This window comes from Haliaeetus albicilla, chromosome 21 (genome assembly GCF_947461875.1).
Source record: "Haliaeetus albicilla chromosome 21, bHalAlb1.1, whole genome shotgun sequence".
NCBI lineage: Eukaryota > Metazoa > Chordata > Aves > Accipitriformes > Accipitridae > Haliaeetus > Haliaeetus albicilla.
In genome coordinates, this window is record NC_091503.1 from 25,080,557 (window position 1) to 25,102,205 (window position 21,649).

The following is a 21,649-nucleotide window of genomic DNA, read 5'->3' on the forward strand; positions in this document are numbered from 1 at the left end:
AGCGTAGGTCTGCAGGTATCAGGAACACGAATGTGGGCTGGGTGCTCGTCTTCTAATTCCACATAAACTACTGTTTATTAACACAGCGTTTGACCTAGTAGGATGTTGAAGAGCACCTTATAATAAAATGAGGGGAATGTAGAGGCCTCAAGTGTCTGCAAATATAGTTCTTATTTTATTTTGGCTGCTCGTCCGTTCAATGGGAGTAATAGCAGTTCTTGCCATCCTAGCGTATAATGTGGGTGAGTATCTTCCTGAGACTGGTAGGTATTTTATGCATCGACCTGCACCAAGTCAGCTGAGTATGGAACAGCTGATGGTGCATATGTATGATTGAAAGCCATTGGGCGTGGACATTTCTGGAGAAAGATCTGATTAATTGTAGTATCGGAGTCAGTGTCATTTTGGCTTACAATCCGTTTGGAAGTGAAAAAGATACTGAATTTTGAACAAAGTGAGAAGTCTATAAAGCAGTATTGCTATGAGACAGGCTTGCTAAGGAAGACCTCAGTGGCCTTCGGTAACTCGGCTGTACCGAGCATGGCGTAGTGCATAGATCTATAGTGACTGAAAGGGCCACAGTGAGATTTGGGATGTGTCCTGCTGTGATTGCTGTAGTCTTTGCTGCTCGCTGTTTCTCGCCTGGCCTGCATTTAACCGGCGTTAGAGCAGCCGTTGTATGAATAACCGAAGAAGAATGCACAGTTACGGATGGGTGGAAAAATGCCAAGACACCAACTCAAGCAGAGTCAAGTAGTATTAATAAATGAGTAGCGGAAGAGAGATTATAGAGAGGCACTGTAGATTTTTAGTTGTTCTTTGCAGAAAAACAGTGAAAGGGGTGGGAAGTTCCCCTGTCAGTTTCCAGTTTCCACTGGGATGTGGAAGGCTGTCTCTTACGGACTGGCCTTGTTCGCTGTACTGTCACGCTCACGGTCTGCGAGCAGCATCACCTTTTAGAAAAGGTGATGCAGAAAGGATGCTGCTGGAGCCTCTGTGAGATGCTCTTTGGCTCGTAAGGACCTAGTTCTGGAACACATATTGTGAAATCATTTCCAGGTTGTGAAGGACAAGTGCCCTTAACTTCATTTATTAAATCATCTTGCATAGCAAATACAGCGCCGTCCACCTGCCACAGGACTGGCATCATGTGCTACGCTAGAGACCGGGGACTGAATTAGAAGTTTTTTGGAGCTCTCAGGACAGTCTCCTCAGTCTCCTCTCCTGAGCTGGGCAGAGAATTAGGATTGCAAGGGCATTACTTACCCCAGAACAGGTAGTTACCTTTGAAAGCACTGGCGGTCTGCTGTACGTGTGGCCGTGCACGTGATCAGGTTCTGATTAATGCTACGGTGGTTGCAGGTGATCCTCAACGGAGCTAAAAGCGTGAGGTGGGCTGGTCAGCAACCATCCTACGTGTAGCGGAGATGGAAGGCTGAGTGTGAGCAGTACAGCTGAATTGAGTCTGTCTTGGCTTCGTTATTTTAGAGTAAGAGCTTGCTTTAAGGTAGCTGTTGGGACGGATCTTAATGTTACTAACGATGTGAAAAGTGCAAGTCTATTAACCAAACCTGTTAATGGAATAAAAGCTGTCAGGCAGCGCTGGTGTAGAGAAGAGCCAGTATCACGTTTGAAGAGCTTGGGTGCTGGGACTTAATACAACGTCATCGTGGTTTATAAACGCGCGTGCCTGAAGGTTTAGCCCTGGAGGCGGGTTCGAGGAGGTCCCTGCAGAAGTGAGGAGCGCGAAGAGGAGCTGGGGTCCCTGAGCGCCGGGGGGGGTCTGCGGGAGTGGGCAGTGCCCTGGGGATTGCTCCTCCGGAGCCCCTCCGAGGCATGAGGTTGAGGTGGCCGGTGCCGCCGTGCCGAAGGGTCCTGGGGCGGCCGGAGGACCACGTTTCCTCGGACAGAGCAAAGGTCCTTCTTGCGGGCGAGACCTCTGCCACCGGATTCTTCTGATACCGTTTCTGTTCGTTATCAGGTGTCTTAGAAAGCTTGGACCAGAGGCTTTCTAATGAAAATTATTCCAAAATATTATTCTTCTAAGAAATAAAATGTAAAATATATATAAAACTTTAAAATATTCTAATAAAAATTATTCAAAAAATTGCACATGCAATTCTGAATGCTTTAGTTTGGGGGTGGTGGGAATGACCCAGAACAACAGCAATAAAAAGCTCTTAGCAGTCCAAGGCTCCCGGGGGAACAGAACTTAGCAAAAAGATGCATTTAAAAAAAAAAAAGGGCATTTTCTCAGAGCAGATGCTTCTGTGTGCTTCCTACTCTCTCTGTTGCCCTAAACCGCATGTACCTCTGGGGCAATGAGGTCAACTGCTCATAGAAATACCTGCAAGTGCTGATGTGGGTTTCACACTTTCTATCTACTTTCTGTCTGGTTTTCGAGTAGGTGGAAGAGAAGTGGTAACTGTCCACCAGATCTCTCTTATTTGCATAAAGTTTTTTCTTCGTACTGCTTTGTGACCAAACACTGTTAGATCTACTTGTGTTTTTGCTGGCCAGATTTTCATGCTGTAGATGGAGTGTTTGCATCATGCTGAGAAATACAGATTTCTCTTTGGGAAATCTGCAGCCGTAAAAACTTTTGATTACAGCGATGTTACTATTAGAAGATGTTTAGCTGCTGGGGCCAGCCCTGTTTCCTCTCTGTGGTTGGAAGGAGGTGTTTTTTTAAAGAAATTAGAAGGGCAAAGATCGACACAGACAGTTTTAGACAAAGGAATTCACAAACCCTACAAGCAGACCCAGCTGAGATAGGAGGGGTAAGCTGTGCTGGAAATACTATGTTGGTGACGAGCCCTGAGCGGGGCGATAAACCCTGCAAGGGGGATTTTTTTTTTTTTTTCTCCTTTCCTCCATACCGCTAAATAAAAATATGCAATTTTTCCTTGTGTGACAAGTCAGCTTCCCCTCACCTACCCCATGTCCGTGAGGGGTCTGAGCTGCGGTCCCCAACACCGGCAGTGTGTGGTCTGAGACCTCCAGAGGTTGGGTCGGAGGTCCCTGAGAGGAGAGAATGTCTCTGGAGAACGCGCCTGAAGGGTGGGTGGGAGCAATACTGGGGGCTCTTTTAATCTGAGACTCAATGTGCACGTGGCTGGGGGGTTCAGAGCAAGCACAACCCACCGGTGCTGCAACCAGTGCAGGGAGCCCAGGAATCACATGGAGACCTGCAAGGGAGAAGAAGAGGGTCGGGTCAGGCTCAGTCCGGGGATGTCCATGCCTCAACTGACATCCTTTTTTCTTTTCGACAGCAGATGGTAGACACTGTGCCCAGGTGGTTGCACATCGAACAATTCAACGTTGCCGTAACTGGAGCGAGGGGCAACTATCCCCTGATGGTCATCAGCAGGGGTGGGATGTTCGGTCCGTGAACTGGGGCTGGATCTCGTGCACCTCGGCTCGTCGCCCATCTTCCCGGTCCTCCCCTTGCAGGGGCCCCCAATATCAGACAAAAAATTGGTGCTGACATCTGCTGGTTATTATTCAGATGGTAATGTACTAGTCGTACATAATGTCCTTTCTGAATGATGGGCAAAACGGTCCAGCAGCTCGCGACATCGCCAAACACGCTGTGGAAGGTTTAGCTTCTCTCGTCCTTTCTGGTCGTCTCTGGTGGCGTCTCCAGCTATAACTTGGGTTTCTTCATTTGCTGGTTTTCCCTCTTCTGAATTAAGGCAATGATGCTGTACTGGGTTTTCGTGGCAAAGTTTTGGTAGCGAGGAGGGGGCTTATGGGGTGGCTTCTGTGAGAAGCTGCTGGAAGCTTCCCCTATGCCTGACAGAGCCAATACCAGCCGGCTCTAAGACGGACCTGCTGCTGGCCAAGGCCGAGCCCATCAGCAACAGTGGCAGCGCCTGTGGGAGAACATATTTAAGAAGGGAAAAAAAGCTGCAGGGGGCCCAGAAACGGCAGCCGGAGAGAGGAGCGAGACCGTGTAAGAGAAACAGCCCTGCAGACCCCCAGGTCAGTGCAGAAGGAGGGGAGGAGATGCTCCAGGTGCCGGAGCAGAGATTCCCCTGCAGCCCGTGGGGAAGACCATGGTGAGGCAGGCTGTCCCCCTGCAGCCCGGGGAGGACCCCACGCCGGAGCAGGTGGGTGCCCGAAGGAGGCTGTGACCCTGTGGGAATCCTGCGCTGGAGCAGGCTCCTGGCAGGACCTGTGGCCCCATGGAGAGAGGAGCCCATGCTGGAGCAGGTTTTCTGGCAGGACTTGTGACCCTGCGGGGGACCCACGCTGGAGCAGTCTGTGCCTGAAGGACTGCAGCCCAGGGAAGGGACCCACGCTGGAGCAGTTCGTGGAGGACTGTCTCCCATGGGAGGGACCCCACGCTGGAGCAGGGGAAAAGAGTGATGAGTCCTGCCCCTGAAGAGGATGAAGCAGCAGAAACAACGTGTGATGAACTGAGCGTAACCCCCATTCCCCGTCCCCCTGTGCCACTGCGGGGGTAGATAGAGAATTCAGGAGTGAAGTTGTGCCCGGGAGGAAGGGAGGGGTGGGGGGGAAGGTGTTTTGCGATCTGGTTTTATTTCTCGTTACCCTACTCTGATTTTGATTGGTAATAAATTGAGTTAATATTCCCCAAGTTGAGTCTGTTTTGCCCATGATGGTAATTGGTGAGTGATCTCTCCTGTCCTTATCTCAACCCACGAGCCCTTTGTTATATTTTCTCTGCCCTGTCCAGCTGAGGCAGGGGAAGTGATAGAATGGCTTTGGTGGGCATCTGTCACCCAGCCAGGGTTAATCCACCAACAAATGCTGAGTTTACTGTAATTTGTGATATTTTCATGTCTGTGCACACGAGTGCCTTAAACAACTGGGGTTTTCTTAAAAAAGTCTTAAAAATATTCACTTTTTGTTCTCAAGGGTTGAAACCTTGAGAGTGTGTGTGTATGGGTCTATGTCTGATTAGCCTCTTGAAATGCCCAGTCAAATGAACTTTGTAGATTGCTAGTGACGAGAATTATGGTTATGGATTTGGCTCAGTTCCATGCCAACAATTTAATACATCCATACATGTCCATGATATCAGGTATGCTTCTCAAAAACCATTCAAAAGCGACATGCCAGTTTAGATACCAGAAAATTACATTCTTGGGGCAGTCCTGAATACTTCCCGACAGGCATCTGCAGGAGAAAGTAAGTTTATGTAAAGCAAGAGACACTTACGAGGCCTGTGCAGATTTGATTTTGAGAATGAAGTGGCACAGAAGATAGAGCTGAAGCTGTAGAAAAGCACTACCTTTAAAAAAAAAAAAAAAAAAAAAAAAAAAGAAGTCCCAAACCAGCTGCATTCCTTCTAAATTAAAAGCAGCTGGAATGTAATTAAAGTTATGCTGTGATGCCACCTATGGGATTTCTGTGGGGAACACAACCCTGGCCACAGTGTTTATATTTTTAATCTTAGGGTTGAAGTTTTGTTTTAAAACCACAAGAGCATGATGTCCCCCTGAGTCTATCAAAATAAATGTTTCCCACACTGTACCTAGCTATTTCTGTATTTAATTTAAGGAAAGTTATAGTCCTTCTCAGAAACTTTGGTATACTGCCTTCAGCAAATACAAACCTGAGCCAAACACCTCATACAACTTAGGAACCGCTTCCAGTTCCTGTTACAGTCCACAGAAGCATTTCTAAAAAAACCCTTAGCACATACTAGATCTGTCTTATAAAAAAAATAAAAATCATCGAAGTAATAATACAATCTATGAAAAATCTTTTGAGTTACTGAAGACATAACAGCAGTGATTTTTGAACCTGTGAAATTGATAAATGGTTTGGGAAATAGAGGATTTCAATATTAAAAGATTAGCATTTTGAAGCCATAAATAAATACAAACTTTAAAAAAAAAAATCCAAAGCTTTAATGAAAACAGTCCAAAGCGAACATCCTAAACGCTAGACAAGTGATCTGGATGTTAAACATTCAAAGTAGAGACATCTAGTTTATGGCTGTGAGTCTTTCACTAACCAACCTGTGAATTTTGGGCAAGACCTTTCATTTCACAATGCAGGAAAATATAATATATGAGGAAAAAATACGTTGCTTTGAGAAATAAATATGTAATATGTATACAGTACCTTTTCAACTCACTTGACTCTCTTCAACCAAATTGTGGCTTGCCTTCCCCAAGTAATACATGGAGCTTTTCTTCAGGTCAAGGGGGCTGCTGGACGTTTAGCCACTTCTATTCTGACAGGTAGGGACTGGACAAATGCAACATTCTTGCTGAGTCAGTGCCAATTTTTTTCCTAAGGTGTCAGATATGTGCCTGGTGGATGCAGCACAGCGCTGTGGAATGGCTACAGGTGGGTTGGATGCACAAAAAGTAAAATATTTCAGAGATATTTAGTATTTGTTATGTGATGCATGTTGCTGCAATGGAATTGCTGATCTGGAATTAACTTGCAAAGAGAAAACACGGCATGGATCAGAGCTTCAAATACTGGAAGTAGCCACATTTTAGAAATGCAAAATAAGTGAGGAGACCAGCAAAATGGTGAGCATGTATAGGGCTACGTTTCAGCTACTTGGAGCACTATTGCAGAATCGTGGAGCGGTTGAGGTGGGCAGAGACCCCTTCCCATCATCTAACCCAACCCCTGCTCGAAGCTGGGCTGCCTAGAGCCCAGGACTGTGTCCCATCACGTGTTGGATATCCTCAAGGATGGAAGAGAGATTCAGCCTCGCCAGGCAACCTGTGCCAGCGTTTCACCAATCCTGCGGGAAAAGTGTTTTTCTTGCGCTAAAATGGAATGTTTTTCTTGCATTAGATGGAATTTGAGGTTTCTCATTTGTGCCCGTTGCCTCTTGTCCTGCCGGCAGGCTCTGCTGGGACGAGCCTGGCTCCCGCTTCTCCGTTCCCTCCCTTCGGGCATCCCTTCCCGTTGATGTGACCCCCCCAGCCCCGAGCCGTCTCTTCTCCAGGCTGAGCATTCCCAGCTCTCTCAGCCTTTCCTCGTACGTGAGCAGCTCCAGCCCCTTCGTCACGCTGACGTCTGCCGGCTCCCCCCACGCTCCTGCCCTCAACCCCTCCAAGCCCACGGGCTAACGAAGGTCCACGGCGTTTAAACGTGCCCTAACTGGGTCCCCCTCCACCAAGGGGGGACTTGTAGAAACTTGTAGAAACCTTTGTGGCTCCCTTGCCAGATTATGAACGTTTCCTTGGAAAACAGGTGTCTATCAATAATAATGTAATTAAAAGTCTATTGCAGTACGCAGTAAAACTTTATCAAAGATCACCATCAGCTGCACATGCATTTACCAAGAATAAATGTTCCTGCTGTGGTCTGGTACGAAACGTCTACTCTGCTGTTAAAAATCAGCGTATCACGGGATGACACCGTTGCCTCACGCGTGCTGCCAATGCCTTTATCTTCATCTGGCTCGGTTCATGTCTGACATACAACACTGCTGTACAAAGGAAATTCGGGTGAACTATTCAGTTTTGGAACTTTTATTATGGTATTGAGAACAAGTACTGAATAACCAGTTCATTTCCAGAGTTTGTTCCAGTGATGTTAACTCAGTCTGCTTATTAATGTGGGTATTTTCTAATTTATTTTATGTACTTGTTGAGTGCAAGTGTGAGTGTGCTTCTTCTAACTGCATAACAGAAAATGAATACGAGGTGTAATGGATCCCGAGTTACACCATCAGAGCAAGAAGAGCCGCAGTAATGGTAACATTTTGTGCTTCAAGCAGTGTTTCTGTACTACACAGATCCTTGATGCAACAACAATGATGTGAAAAGTTCAAAGAGAATTTCTCAGTCTCTGCCCCTTGCCCACACCCATGTTGTTTGCCTCTGAAGTTTTTTAAACACTTGCCAAGAGAAACTTCTCCCCATGAACATGACGGATGCATATTACTGGACCGTAATCAGGCCCTTGCATATTTTTGAGTGTGCTTAAACCTGACTAAAAACCATGCCAAGAATAATGAAATGCAGCCTGGTTACGTGTACCACTGTCGAGGAGATGCCCCGTGCGCTGTTCCTTAGGTCAGGGAGAGCAGCTCTCCTCTGACCAGCCGGGCGTTCCCAGAGTGCAACCTTCCTTACCTACAACATATACTTAAAATACAACAGATGACTCATCCTGAAAGTGCTTATTTTGTTCCATGGGCAATACAGGAACCGTAGCTGGTGGCTAGTTCAGCTGCAGACCTCTGGGGTTTGAACAGCTAACCGGTAGGCAGGTTAACCCAGCTTCAGGTTCAGCTGTGCTACTAGAAAGCATTTGATGATTAAAAAGAGAAGTTCACCCCGGACTTGCAAAATGGCAACCGTTAGGAAAGAAAAGTAACGACAAAATAGCGGAGGAACACAATTCAGTATTGTTACCATCAAGACGGCGTTAGCTGCTTCGGCATCACAACCAACAACTGACTCGGGAGACTCGTAACTCAGCTCCCCATCGCGCACCACCACTTCCCCGTTACCAAAGCTACAAACTTCTGCTGTTTGTCTTCTGTTTGTCACCAGGGCTGCCTTGCTCCTCCGTCTCCCAGAGCAGGGCTGTAGAAGCCCGTGCTTGAACTTGCTGCTGGTGGCACATCCCCGTTGCATCACGTAGGGATGGAGATAGTTTCCATCTCTCTTTTCTGTTAGCCTTTGTAATAAGCGTTCTAATAATTCCTCTGACTCTGCCTGTACAGTTTCTCCTGCTGCAGTCTTCTAAACCTAGAAAGGCAATATTTCATAATTAATACATTTCATGGTATGATTAGAGACCATAATTTCACCTGCTTTGACTGAAGAGCTAAACACGGGTGAGATGATTGTGATTGGGGTGCTTAGAGTCACAAGTCCGTATACCCTGATGATAATACCGTGGTGGTCATTAGTTGTGAAATAAGGAGAGCAGACCTTGTACTACGCAGAAGGAGTAGGTATCGGTTACTGCGATACCGTGTTTTAAATAATACGTTATGAATTGCTAGCTGGGTTGAGATAAACACTGGAAGAGAGTTTGGATAGCTAACTGAATTCTTTTGTTTTTTTTTTACAGTGTATCATAAGCAGGAGAATCTACATCTGGCATCAGAATTCAAACAGAAAGTTGTGAAACCATGGCAGTTGTTTTGTTTGGAAGAAAAAAAAAAAAGAAAAAAAGAAGAGACTTGGAGAGCTTAATTTGTGACTTGCAATGTGGGATTCAACAGCAGAATATGCCGTGCCATGCAACCACAGATACACTAGCAATGCGAACACGCAAACGTACATTGCAGTTTGGAGGTAAGCTAGTTAAATATTCTGCAATTTTCTAATTAATTTAATGGGACACAGGAAAAGAGCTGCTGTGTTAATAAAACATTTCTATACACGCCAGTGTGTACCCAATTAAAAAGGCAGTGCTCATACATGCCAGATGCATAGGGGATATCCGTTATTTATACTGTAACATCAGGTTAGTTAACTCATGTAAGAGAAAGTCATGGAGCACACAGTTGTATTTCATCAGAGGAGTGCACCCTGCTGAAGAGGAGATCAAAAACTTATTTCTGTTTTTAAAGAACAGTTTTTTTCTAAATTGCTATAAAAACCACATAGCCAAAGTTTTTTGTCATTTTTTTAAGTGCTGTGTAAGAAAGGTTCATTTGTACTGGCAAGTATATGTTCAAGTCACAGCAACTGCAACTTATGGAAAAAACAAAAATAAGCTGGAAGTGATGGTGGGGAGCTATGTGATGATAGAAATTGTGGAAGCTTCCAAGAACAGGGAAAAAGAGATACCCATCTATTTTCATATTCTTAAAATGACTATAAAGAACCCCGTGAACAACTCTCCAAACTTTTCCAGCTGTGCCCATAGTCTTCGCTATGCTGCAACAAAGCACACAGCAACAAGGAGCGATTAAGGGACATGGCATGTAATTTACGTAGTGCCAAGTGCATAACTCTGTGTTAATCATAAGCTGAAGAAATAATCAGCAATTCCAAACAACATTTTTCTTTTGGGCAGTAAAAAGCCCAAAATGAACTACCCTAGAAAAATTCAGTTATAAAAGCTTTGTAAATGCCAACTTATGGTTTTGTGGTAGTATCCTGTCCCTTTAGGAAAATCAAGTTTCAATCAAATGAGATTTGTGAAAACAAGGAAGCTAAACCTACTGGTTTTCCATTGCACAGAGAAGGCCACGTCTGTTAATTTTTTCAAATATAATATTCTATCCAACACTAAATTTTTTTAAATACAGTATTCACTCCAGAGCCATAGTTACTTGACCAGACACTTGACGAATTCCATGCTGAGAACTGCAGAGGGTGCAGTTCCCGTGTAGCACAGCGCTGGAATTAAGGATCCCTGTTGTCTCAGACTGCACTAGAAGCATTCAAAGAGGACACACATCCTCTCCATATTATTTGGGAAAGTTAAAACTAAGTTACTTTGTCTTCACGACTGTTCTGACCTGACTTAGTGTTGTGGTTTAACCCCGGCCAGCAGCTAAGCACCACGCAGCCGCTCACTTACTTCCACCTGGTGGTATGGGGGAGAGAATCTGGAAAAAAAAGGTAGAACTTGTGGGCTGAGATAAGATCAGTTTAATAGAACAGAAAGGAGGAAACTAATAATGACAGTACTAATAAAAGGATTGGAATATACAGAATGAGTGATGCACAATGCAGTTGCTCATCACTTGCCCACCGATGCCCGGTTAGTTCCCGAGCAGCGATCCCCCCCAGGCCAACTACCCCCAGTTTCTATACTGGGCATGACGTCCCATGGTATGGAACACCCCTTTGGCCAGTTTGGGTCAGCTGCCCTGGCTGTGTCCCCTCCCACCTTCTTGTGCCCCTCCAGCCTTCTCGCTGGCTGGGCAGGAGAAGCTGAAAAATCCTTGACTTTTAGTCTAAACACAACTCAGCAACCACTGAAAACATCAGTGTGTTATCAACATTCTTCTCATCCTGAACCCAAAACACAACACTATACCAGGTACTAGGAAGGAAATTAACTCTATCCCAGCCAAAACCAGGACTCTTAGCTAGGACCGAGTTAGAAATACCATAGCTTTATTTTTTTTTTTTTTTCTAGTTTTTGAAATGTGTATTTGCATTTCTCACATTTTTTTTTGCTTCATCTGGGTCTTGAGTGGGCCTTTAAAGCTGTCGTTCAGGGACACAGTAAAGCCATGGGCAGCACTTAGGAAAACCCTACAGCCATGAGATGCTGATCCAGAGTTTACATTGCCACTACAAATCTGTTACAAAAAAAAAAACAAAAACCAACCCCAAAAATGCACAACCTGACAGCTTTAACACACGCACGGAGAATGTTTATGACAGCATTTGTTTTCCAGCATAAAAACCAGACAGGCTGCTCACTGTCTCTTGTATTCCGGCCAAGTCACGTGCCTCCTTCTGATCTGGATGAAGTTAGCACGCAGATGAGCTGGTAGCGCACACAGCCATCGCTAACGCCAATACAACCACAGCCTTGCTGGCAACAGCTCGGCTTCTGCAAGGAATTAATGGCTGCAAATATTTAAACTTACTTTCTTATGCCAGAGGAACTGAACTTCTGCTGGCGGTCGATCGCTGCTCCTGACTAATCTCAGCACTTGCACTGGTCGTCAGAACCTGCTCTGCTTATTGCCGGGACCGGAGGGTTGCTAACTCGGAGGAAACCAAACTGCTGCTGGTGGGTGCGCTTGAGAATGCAACAATCCAGAGACATCTTTTTCACCTTTTTGCACACTTACAGCTAGACAACACCGTCTATAAATTACATAACAAATCAAACAGTTTGATCCTGAGTCTTTGATGGCCATTTGTACTCGAAATCCAAATTTAAAAGTATTAACGAACGCCCAAAATCTGGATTCTTTACTAAAATAAATTGCTAAGTTCTCTACAATGGCCAAATGTGCTCTTCCTGAAGAGCCTGATACAAGGTGCTGTAAGATAAATATATTTATACACATGTATGTGTATATACGTGCATGTGAATATATCTTTATATATATTTACTGATGGTACTCCTGCTGCTGCTGCTGTTCAAAAATTGATTAAAAAGTAAATTTATACACCAAACAGTAGCAATAACAGGTAATCCACTCATTCCACTGTCAGCAAACAGTACAGAATTGCAGATCACCAAGTTGAAGAGCCGGCTTTAATTTGAAACCTGCCACACTAGCACTGGTGAGAAAGCTTTGCAAAAAAAAACGCCCTCCGGTTCCGCTGTATATCCCAACCTGCTAATTAAATCATTTAACCCTCTAGGATCATTCAGAAATGCTTTAGAAGAATGCTAGCTTAGAAGGAGAATCAGAACTGAAAAAACAGATTGAAAATCTTTGCGTGCATTGTAGCTGATGCTGAGATCCAAGCACAGAGAAGTCAACTGAGAAACCTCGCCAAATACAACAGAGCATTTGCCAAAACACAAGGGTGGCTCTTTACAGCAAGAATCTATAGGATTATTAAGTACTGTCAGAGTACTCATATATATGTTGAAGACCACAGTTCTGATCACCTAATGAAAAACATAGGGTTAACAATCTTTCTTTATATAAGTGATAAGGTTACTGCATTATTTCACGAGTTCTTGCATCCTTGGGAAAGATTATCCTTTATTTTGTATTCTCCTTTATGTCCTAGGAAATGCAAGGAAAAAACCCCACCCTTTTACAAGAGCTTTTACCTTTTAAACCTTTTACTGTTGCCCTTCGGGTAAGTCTCCTTCAAAATGCCTACCATGAATATGGTTTTGACCGTAACTTTGTTCACGTTGAAGAATGCAGAAGCTGGGGTGTCAGCGCATAGGATTTTGTAGCAGTGATGTGCTACGACTAGATGTGCTTAAAATACACAGATCTATTTCTAAATAACAGTAGCCAGTTGTTTGAGGCTAATGGACTAATGAAATGGTTTGATTGTTCTTCCTACCCCCAATAGCACTGGAGAGATAAAGAACTTATTGATCATAAAAGCTGTTGCTATGTTATGCTTGCAGAAGTCTATTTTATCATTCATAATTTAAATAAAACTTACATCAGTGTAAAGTACTTAAATATATTCTAAAGGCTTTAATGTATATATTGTGAAAAAGGCTGTCTGAAGTGGGAAATATTAGTTATTTTATATGTTATTTTGAAAGCAATAATAAATGAATCCAGTTCAAAGAACGTGTGGGAAGTTGCAGTCAGGTCTAGCACAACTGTGACAGAGACATCTTTCTTCCCCAGTGCCACTTTTTTCTTTTTGGGATTCATTTGACCAGAGGGTCACCTTACAGTCCAGACTTCAAATATGAAACGTCCAAGCCACAATCTTACAAAGCACTCACGTACTTATATTTGCTCATGTAAACGCTCCCAGGGCTTCCTAGAAATAGTGATGCTGCTGAAAAGTTTTGAAATATACTTTGACCTGGAGAAGCACCATACAACTCAGTAAGGATGTATAAATAACACTTTATCAAGATACATACGTGCGAATCTCCACGTTATAACACTGGGTAAAGTAGCACAGAAGTAGAGCACAAACGAAGAGCGGGGCTGGGAAGTGGCCCTGCGGTTCTAAGTGCCGATTTCGTGCCCTCTCACAGAACTGACTATTGCCTTCTCTCAAATTCAGAGATCCCAGGTCCTGCTGGACTCAGAACTCAGCAGAAAGTGTAAGCCAGAAACCTCTTGCCCTTACGTGCTCCGATATTCGCCCTTGCGGCTGATCCACTCCGAGGGGTGTACAAACAAGCAGGCGCTGCCGGCACCTCCGCTTCGCTGCCACCCTGTTGAGAAGAGCTAAACCGAACAAACCGAAACAGAACTGAAGCACCTCGCCGGACCCAATTATTGCCATTAACTCTGGTTTTCAGCAGACAAGAAAATAATGTTTTGTAAATGTTGCAGCTGGGTCCTGTTGCAAAAGCAACAAACAGGCTTGTGCTGTCTCTGTGGCTTCTTAAGTGAACCCAGATTTCCACACAGATGGTGACAGAACATCATGAGCGCTTACATGGAAAACTCATCTGAAACCTGTATCCAATTCGTCCCCATTTGGTTCAAATTTCATAACTTGCAAGTAAAAGTGGGCTTGGTTTCTTCCATCTTTTCTCCTAGTTCAACTGAATTCAAAACCCGTCGGTAAACAGTTTCTTGATTCCTTTGAGGTAGTCCAAGGCCTTGAGAAAACCTAGCAAACACTTAAGTACTTTTGTTCATCTGGCAAAAAGAACCTAAGCCCTGTACACTTTGGGTGCTGGACTTCAGTTCAAGAATTTAGGGTTATATGAAATCTCATTGCTTCTGTAAATATTTAACATAAGCACCCAAAATATTCACTCTTTTTTTAGCAAGTACTAGACACTCACATGTGAATTCAAAAATCTCTGGGCTTAAATTCTGCTTTTTCCAGATTCATCATACAAACCGAGGCAACTTTTTCTGTATTATCTTTCATTGAAGAAAATCTTCACAGGAGTAAAAAAACAAAACCAAAACAACACAACCCCCCGAACACTATATATTGTTTCACAAAAGGTATGTTTTTAAGCTCTTAACTAAATTTTCCAGTGTGGCATATATGTATACATGTATTTATATATTTTCTCAAGACATTTATAATTCCTTTCATTGTAGTAGGCATCGGATTGCTTCAGCTAAATGCTAAGCAAGTTAACAGGCTACATGTTGAAGAGATACTTGCTAATGATTTGGAGAAATAAGGAATTCAATAAACCATCTGAATTGCTTGCAGTTTCTGGGGAGACCACCTAAGCCATTTCAGTTCAAAAAGCTTTTCAAATGCATTCATTATACTCGTGTCCAAGTTTCTAAAGAACCCACAGAAGAAATTTCAGAAACAGATGGATTATAAACATATTCAACAAGTTTTTTGTACCCAGACTTCGATGATTATGTGCATGAGCCTTTCTGGAGTTATTTGGCAGGAACACTTCCAAAGATTATCTGCATTTGTACTCCTCTACCAAAAGTACTCGGAAACTATATATAGAGCACAACTGCCCTTAGAACAGAAAAGTGCTCTTCACTCATTAAGAGACAACAAACAACAGAGATATGCTTAGAAAAGCAACGGATGGAGGTTTCAATGAAACTTGCTGTCAGCTTGCATCTAGTCACTCCGTTTGCTTTGGAGGAGGTTGAGCCTTAAAGTTTGGGTACAAATAAGGTACCAATTCTGTCCTGAATGTTTGTGCAGACTTCCAGCTGTAGGAGAGAGAAGTCTTTTCCATATCCAAACTGAGGATGACTGTAATCTTACCCAAGAGGGTCCCATAAAGACATCTACACTCTTCTATACTTAATAGAGTCTGACACTCATAGTATAAATTACATGCATGTGACAAAGGTTTGGTAAAAAAACCCCACCAAAACAAAAACCAAAAAAAAACCCCACAACAAACCCCCAAAAACCAAAGAGCCCCCAAAGTTCCCTTGAAATGTACTTTACTTGGAAACAGTAAGCTGTGTGAGTCATGAATGTATGTAACTGCAGTTAGTTTTAAGTGTTGCTTTGAGAGAGAAAGAAAAATATATGCTGTATTGCAAAAGTCTATAAAATCACATGCATTCGTATACAAGGACACATGACAAAGTGTTTTATTAAAATAAAAAGCTTTAATACTTTTGCATTTAAAAGATTTAGCAGAAAATAATTGCTACAAACATGCTACAACAACATACATGTTCAAAAAGTTTTCAGTGCTTTCTTTCAAAGTTCAGCATTTTGGCAAAAATAAGTTTTTCTGTATATACTTCAAGAGTTGGCTATCATAATACTGATATAAAATACTTCATGTAGACTAAGGTCAGGTGCATAAAATACAATAAGTAATAAAACATACTGTTTGTATAAACATTTAAAGTATAAATTTCATTAGATAACATGCAAATACTGCAATATTTTAAATGGCACTTAAATATAGATACTGAGATTCTTTATAATTTTGCATCCAATATGAGATTCTGAAATGTACAAAACTATAAAAAGAACATATTTCTTCACTGAAGTCAGGTCCTAGCATAGAGCTTGATTGTCATTTTACAAGCATTGAGCCCAATGTCCTGCAAATCTTCACTAGTCCAAGTAAAGACGTCTACTGAAATAGGCCCAGGGCTAGTTAGTTTTCTTCATAATAAAATATGAAAGCATATTTACATGAGAATAAACTCTTAAATTTTTGGTAAGGTAATTAAGTAGCAGCAATTAGTTTCTTCCAAAAATGATGTTTAAAATAGGTGCGTGCTTTTCATTGTCACTGATATGCACCTGAATAATATAAAATTAAGATTCTTCAATGAACTCCAAACACTGTTTTGTTCATTGCTGAAAAAAACCCCTATGCGATCCCTTCTTGCAAAAATCATACAGGCATAACGTCAGAACCTTCCAGAGTACTTTATGTTTCCAAGATCAGTGGAAAACAATCTAACTGTGCTGAAACAGTCATCTGACTAGTAATGAATAAAAGAATAATCTTTTCACATTATTCCAAATACTTTTAGTTCTTCATTGAAAAAATATTAGTTCATCAAATCTTCTACAATTTTTTTTTTCTGGTTCAGTGATCAACAATTCTGAATGTCCTTCACAATATAAAACACCGCAATACTCATGCATATTTTCTAAGCAGTTATATATAATATATTAATGCTGACAAGGTGAATAAAAGGCTTATGAACAGGGAGTGCAGAACAGGCACCACTTTAACAGAAGGAGAAGAAATGCTAAACGAAACTTGTACTTGAGATGCAATTAGAGCTGACAGCGGCACATGTGATGCTAATGTTGGACTGTCTGAATTTATCAGTGACTCTATCTTTTCTGCTTCTTTATTGCAGGCTTCAATCTAAGGGGAAAAAAAAAAGTTTTATTTCTCTTCTTGACATGTAAAATGCCAATACAAAAATGTTGCTAGATGGCAAAATTCAGGAAAGAAAATCTGAGTTATTCCCATCAGCATGTAAGATCTATATAATTTTTGGGAGTATTTCTTAGAAAACGTTGGAGCTCTTATCATAGACTTTGGTACTATGAGAAGTACTGTGGAAGCCCTGAGTAGCAGCAAAAGGGAAGGAAGGAAGCTACATAAAAGTTACCGTGGGTGATGTGTTTTGAACATCGATGCCAAAAAGCTCACAGTAAATGATAACTAAAGTACCTCTAAAACTGAGGACTTCCTTCCTGATTGACCAAGATACTGCCTTGAAGTCTGCAACAGTGGAGAAATCAGGATTTTCTACTTACTGGGCTTTTTCTTCCAAATCAGGGAAAACTGATTTCTTTTATGGGAAGAGAAGAAAGGAAGTAATAGGAAAACATGAGAAAACCCAGGTTTCCAGGTTTCCATTCCCCCACTGACTTGATGATAATTATGAATTTATGCTAGAAAATCCACTTTTCCACCTTACCTTCTACTGCAACCCAGAAATCAATTTAGCACTACGTCTCCTTAACAGCTTTGGAAGCTCCTCCGGTGAAGTTTTAACTTGACAAATTTAGTATCAGGAGGCCCAAAGCTTTGAAAGTTGAGGAACTTCTAACTCCGTCATGGGTGTCACCAGTGAGATGAGCAGCTCTCCCTGGTTTCAGGTGGCCTCTCTGCTTCCAGAGAGTCCATCCCTCCCCAGGAGTCTGACAGCACCTGCTGCAGATGGACTGAGAGCTGACCACACTGGCAAGGCTCAAGACCTTGTTTCCTAAATCCTGGTAACGTTTTGGGCTATGTCTGCTAAAGGTGGAGACGTAAGGTGGAGCTGAGCTGGACATAACAGGGTTGCTCTAGTAGCATGGGCAAGCAAAATACACACAATATATCTGCCTGAGAAACAACTACCCTATTACATACTGCAGCTTGACCAAGTTTATGGCATTGATTCTATCTCCTCACACTATACCGTAACTTTAGCCAGTCCCAGAAGCAATACTGAGCATGCAAAATTAAGACTGTAGAAGTAAAATGGAAATGGGAAGCAGCCATCAACATAAAATAAAAACCAAGGAAATGAACTGGCCTGAATTCTGTTTGTATTGTCAAAGATAAGAGAGAGATTGTGGGCAGGTTTTCTCTCCCCTTCCTTATCAAAGCTAAATCCTTCATTTTGCACTAGTACGCATCAAGATGTCAGGTAACAGAATGAACCAGTCAGAGCACCTAATATGCAAAGGGACTTCATTATAGAGTGCTGTCAGCAGGGCCAGGCAAGACTATTAGAAACAACTATAAAAACAGCAAGGAATTGTGTTCCTTTTAATAGGAAGACGACGCCCTCACTGGTCTTGCAAAGGTTAACAAGCAGAAAGTAAAAATGAAGCAACAGCTCCAAGACAATAATAATGCAATACATAGCCAAAGCCTTACTTCTATTGCTCTGAACTGCTCCTAAGAAAATACTGTAAGAACTTTGAGCTGCATTTGTTGGTTTACCTTTAGAGTTTAGCACTGTGAGCATTAGGTTCTTGTTTGCTAGCATGAACTAACTATGAGACAGCAAGTTGGGCAGCTTATTGGAATACGATTTCCTTTTTAACTGGGATCTCCCAGCACTTTTTACCATAAGGTAAAAAGGAATATCAAAACCAGGATGGTCTCAGAAGTCTCAGCAGATCCTCTTTGGTATGAACTACTGCTTAACATCAAGATGCGTGCAATGGATTAATATGATATCAATATGTACGATGTGCTTCAGCCTACTATCATATATACTTCAATCTACTTTTAACCCTGACACTGGAGTCAAAGGAGTACAATTTCATATGCTAGTATGCATTTAATATACAATTAATTTAAGAGGTCATTCAGTAAACTTATTTATTTTCATCAGTTTATATCTTCTGTTATTTTAGCCATAGAAATTTGAGGGTTCTGCATTTATTAATTTTAAAACAAAAGTCATACTACTCTATCCTTGGCCCTCCTTCACCTCCCCCCTCTAATTACCCACACTCAAAAGCCTCTTACCAGAAAAGCAGGAGTCTCGAGACACTTTTTACTATCTATAATACATAGTCCATAGTTTACCTGCAATGGTTTGGGGTTCTGATCCACAGGAATGATGAGAATCACGATTTCGGATTCTATGCTCAAGTATCCAAACACATCACACTGTGGCACTGAGACATGTAGGCGGATTTTCTCAAGTATGTCAAGTACTGTTATAGGCTTTTTATTTGTTACCTGGAAGAAAACAAAGAACTTTGTGGATGATGTGGTATTATGCAAAATTACATTTCTCCTCTTCAGTTTTAATAACTTGATGTCATGCCAGAAAATTTGTTTCAGCCATTAAATTACTCAATTCTAATCTCTAGAAAGAAACCTAAACAATTCAATGATTCTATCATTCTAAAACATAATTCTAAAAAATGATTTTATGATTTAAAAAAAAAAAACAACCCCAAACCAACCCCCCCCAAAGCCATTAAAAAAGTGAAAGGAAGAAGGGGAAAAAATTATTTACTTTTTAAATTAACCACGGTTTTGATATGTGGTGTTGTCCACCTTCATGGTTAATGTATATATGTATCATGAACCTCAAAAATAATGTCAATGGTTATCTGTTACAGTGGCTTGTACTCCCATGCTGGGAAACAAGAGGCACGGCAGCCCTACCAGCTGGCACTCCTTTACTATCACGGAACCTGTTCCAAGAGCCACCAGAAATGAAGAGCTATGGCTTTGTGATGACAGGGCTGCAACAGCAAGAAGAGCCAGCAGAAGTCGTCGTCCCCCTTTATTTACGCCCTGCCCCCCTTCCCCAGGCCACACTGATGAACTGGAGAGAGTCCAGCGGTGTTCAGCTTGATGAACCTCCACTCCTGCAGGTTTTAAAAACTCAGCTGGCCAAGTTGATCTAACTGGAGTTAATCCTGCTTTGAGTTGAGTTGAGGGGGTTGGACTAGACGATCTCCACGGGTCATGTTCAAGCTAAATTTTCCTGTGTTTTTACAATAATAGCTAATTAACTCTCCTTCTAAACATATAAACAGGTTAATTTAATTTTATACTGTTTTGGCGAAATTCTCTGTCGTCTTGATATTCAAAAAATGAAAATCATGTGCAGATGCAAACATGAATTGTTTTGCTTCACCAGGCATGACTGTCATACTACTCTATTTTGTTGTGATGTTGTGCCAAAAATCAAGCATTCTGCTCTGTTTCATACACCGAAGCATAAAAGCAGGGGTCAATAAAGTGCAATCCTTTTATACACCACATGGGGAGTCTAGGCCTAGTATGTTTTGTTCAGTGACAGACAATCAACACGAGAAGATCCATCTTACACTGGAGGTTTTCAAAGAGCAGTAATGAAGGATGCTGGTGTCTAGCTTACAGAGATATTAAATTAAAATCCAACATTTTAGCTGACGAGCAACAAAATCAGTGACAACTATCTACATAGTTGTCTATCTACAAAGAGTGTAAAACAATCCAATTTAAACATAAGACAATGTCAGAACTAAGTTACCTACATTAGGAAATAGTGAGCTACCAGAATAATCTTAGCAAAAAGGCCATAAATAACAAATATACACTTATTACTACTATGAGATAGATGCAGATCCCATATCATTTGTCTTTACTATTACAAGTCATTTAAACTGCAAACCTGAATGTGCTTCCTTGTACCTACTCTAATTCTGTTTTGCTTTGCATCGTAATTCAATTTCTACACCTGATATTAAGAAATAGAGGAAAGTATAAACAGTATAAAGAAAAAAACCCAAAACACACTACAAACTGAAAATAATTGGTTTTATAATGCATTAACTTTTCAGGAGAGAGTATACAGTAACTTGACTCTTCCATGTACCATTTAACATAAGGCATGATTAAGCTGTTTACCCTTGCAAAAGTATCCAGCTTGTCTTTGTCATATAAGATTCTCAGCATTCCAGCACATAATGGACAGCAGGCTCCTATGTGAATAATAATAATAATAAAAAAATCTCAGAAATAAAAGCAAATAGTCTTTTCACTTTCAAGTAAGCAGAGAGTTGAACATTAACTGAGAATGAAAATAGCAAAACTACCAAAGCAAAGTAAACAATCTTAGAAATTGTGCAATTCTGCTATCAAATTGAAACATTTAATGTTGAAAACATTTATAATGCAAAAGCAGTCACCTTTCAACACATATTTACTACTATCAACATGAAGCAACAACATGAATTTTCATTTGTTTCAAGATGATACATTACTGAAAGCTAAAAACCACAGGCACTTTATGTACCACAAGCCAAGATTTTGTATGGATGTATGCATATACAACTATAGAAATGAATAATTTCAAGAGCTGAAATAGCTAGGATGTGACAGAAGCAGTTATGCACATGACAAACATTAATTTATGCAGTTATACCATGTTGGAGCTTAGAATCTTTATATAAGGGGGGGAAAGGACTTGCCCGACAGATTCGTGTTTAACACAGAGGCGTGTCATGTTTCTTCTACTGTTTTTCCTCACCATCTTGGAAACCAGAGCTAGTATTTCAACTTTCCACCCATGACTGTATATTTAATTCACCCCCTCCAACTTATTATATATAATTCACATTCACAGAGTGACTTCTACAATATTACATGTAATACCAAAGCACAAAGACCCTTTTTCAAACCTGTGAATGAGAAAACCAAAACTGTTTCTTCTTAAAAA

At 41.6% G+C, this 21,649-nt stretch overlaps 1 protein-coding gene across 2 annotated transcripts in view; it reads right to left on the reverse strand.

Moving 5' to 3' along the window:
- Positions 1-15,590: 15,590 nt before the first annotated feature.
- RECK (reversion inducing cysteine rich protein with kazal motifs) overlaps positions 15,591-21,649 on the reverse strand; it is a 62,113-nt gene continuing 56,054 nt past the window's right edge. For both annotated transcript variants that reach the window (XM_069809267.1, XM_069809268.1), the window contains exons 19-21: positions 20,839-20,912; positions 19,015-19,170; positions 15,591-16,842 (exon numbers count right to left, since the gene is read on the reverse strand). In XM_069809267.1, coding sequence (XP_069665368.1) covers positions 16,627-16,842; positions 19,015-19,170; positions 20,839-20,912 — 446 coding nt within the window. In that variant the 3' untranslated portion in view covers positions 15,591-16,626. The remainder of the gene's footprint in view (positions 16,843-19,014; positions 19,171-20,838; positions 20,913-21,649) is intronic.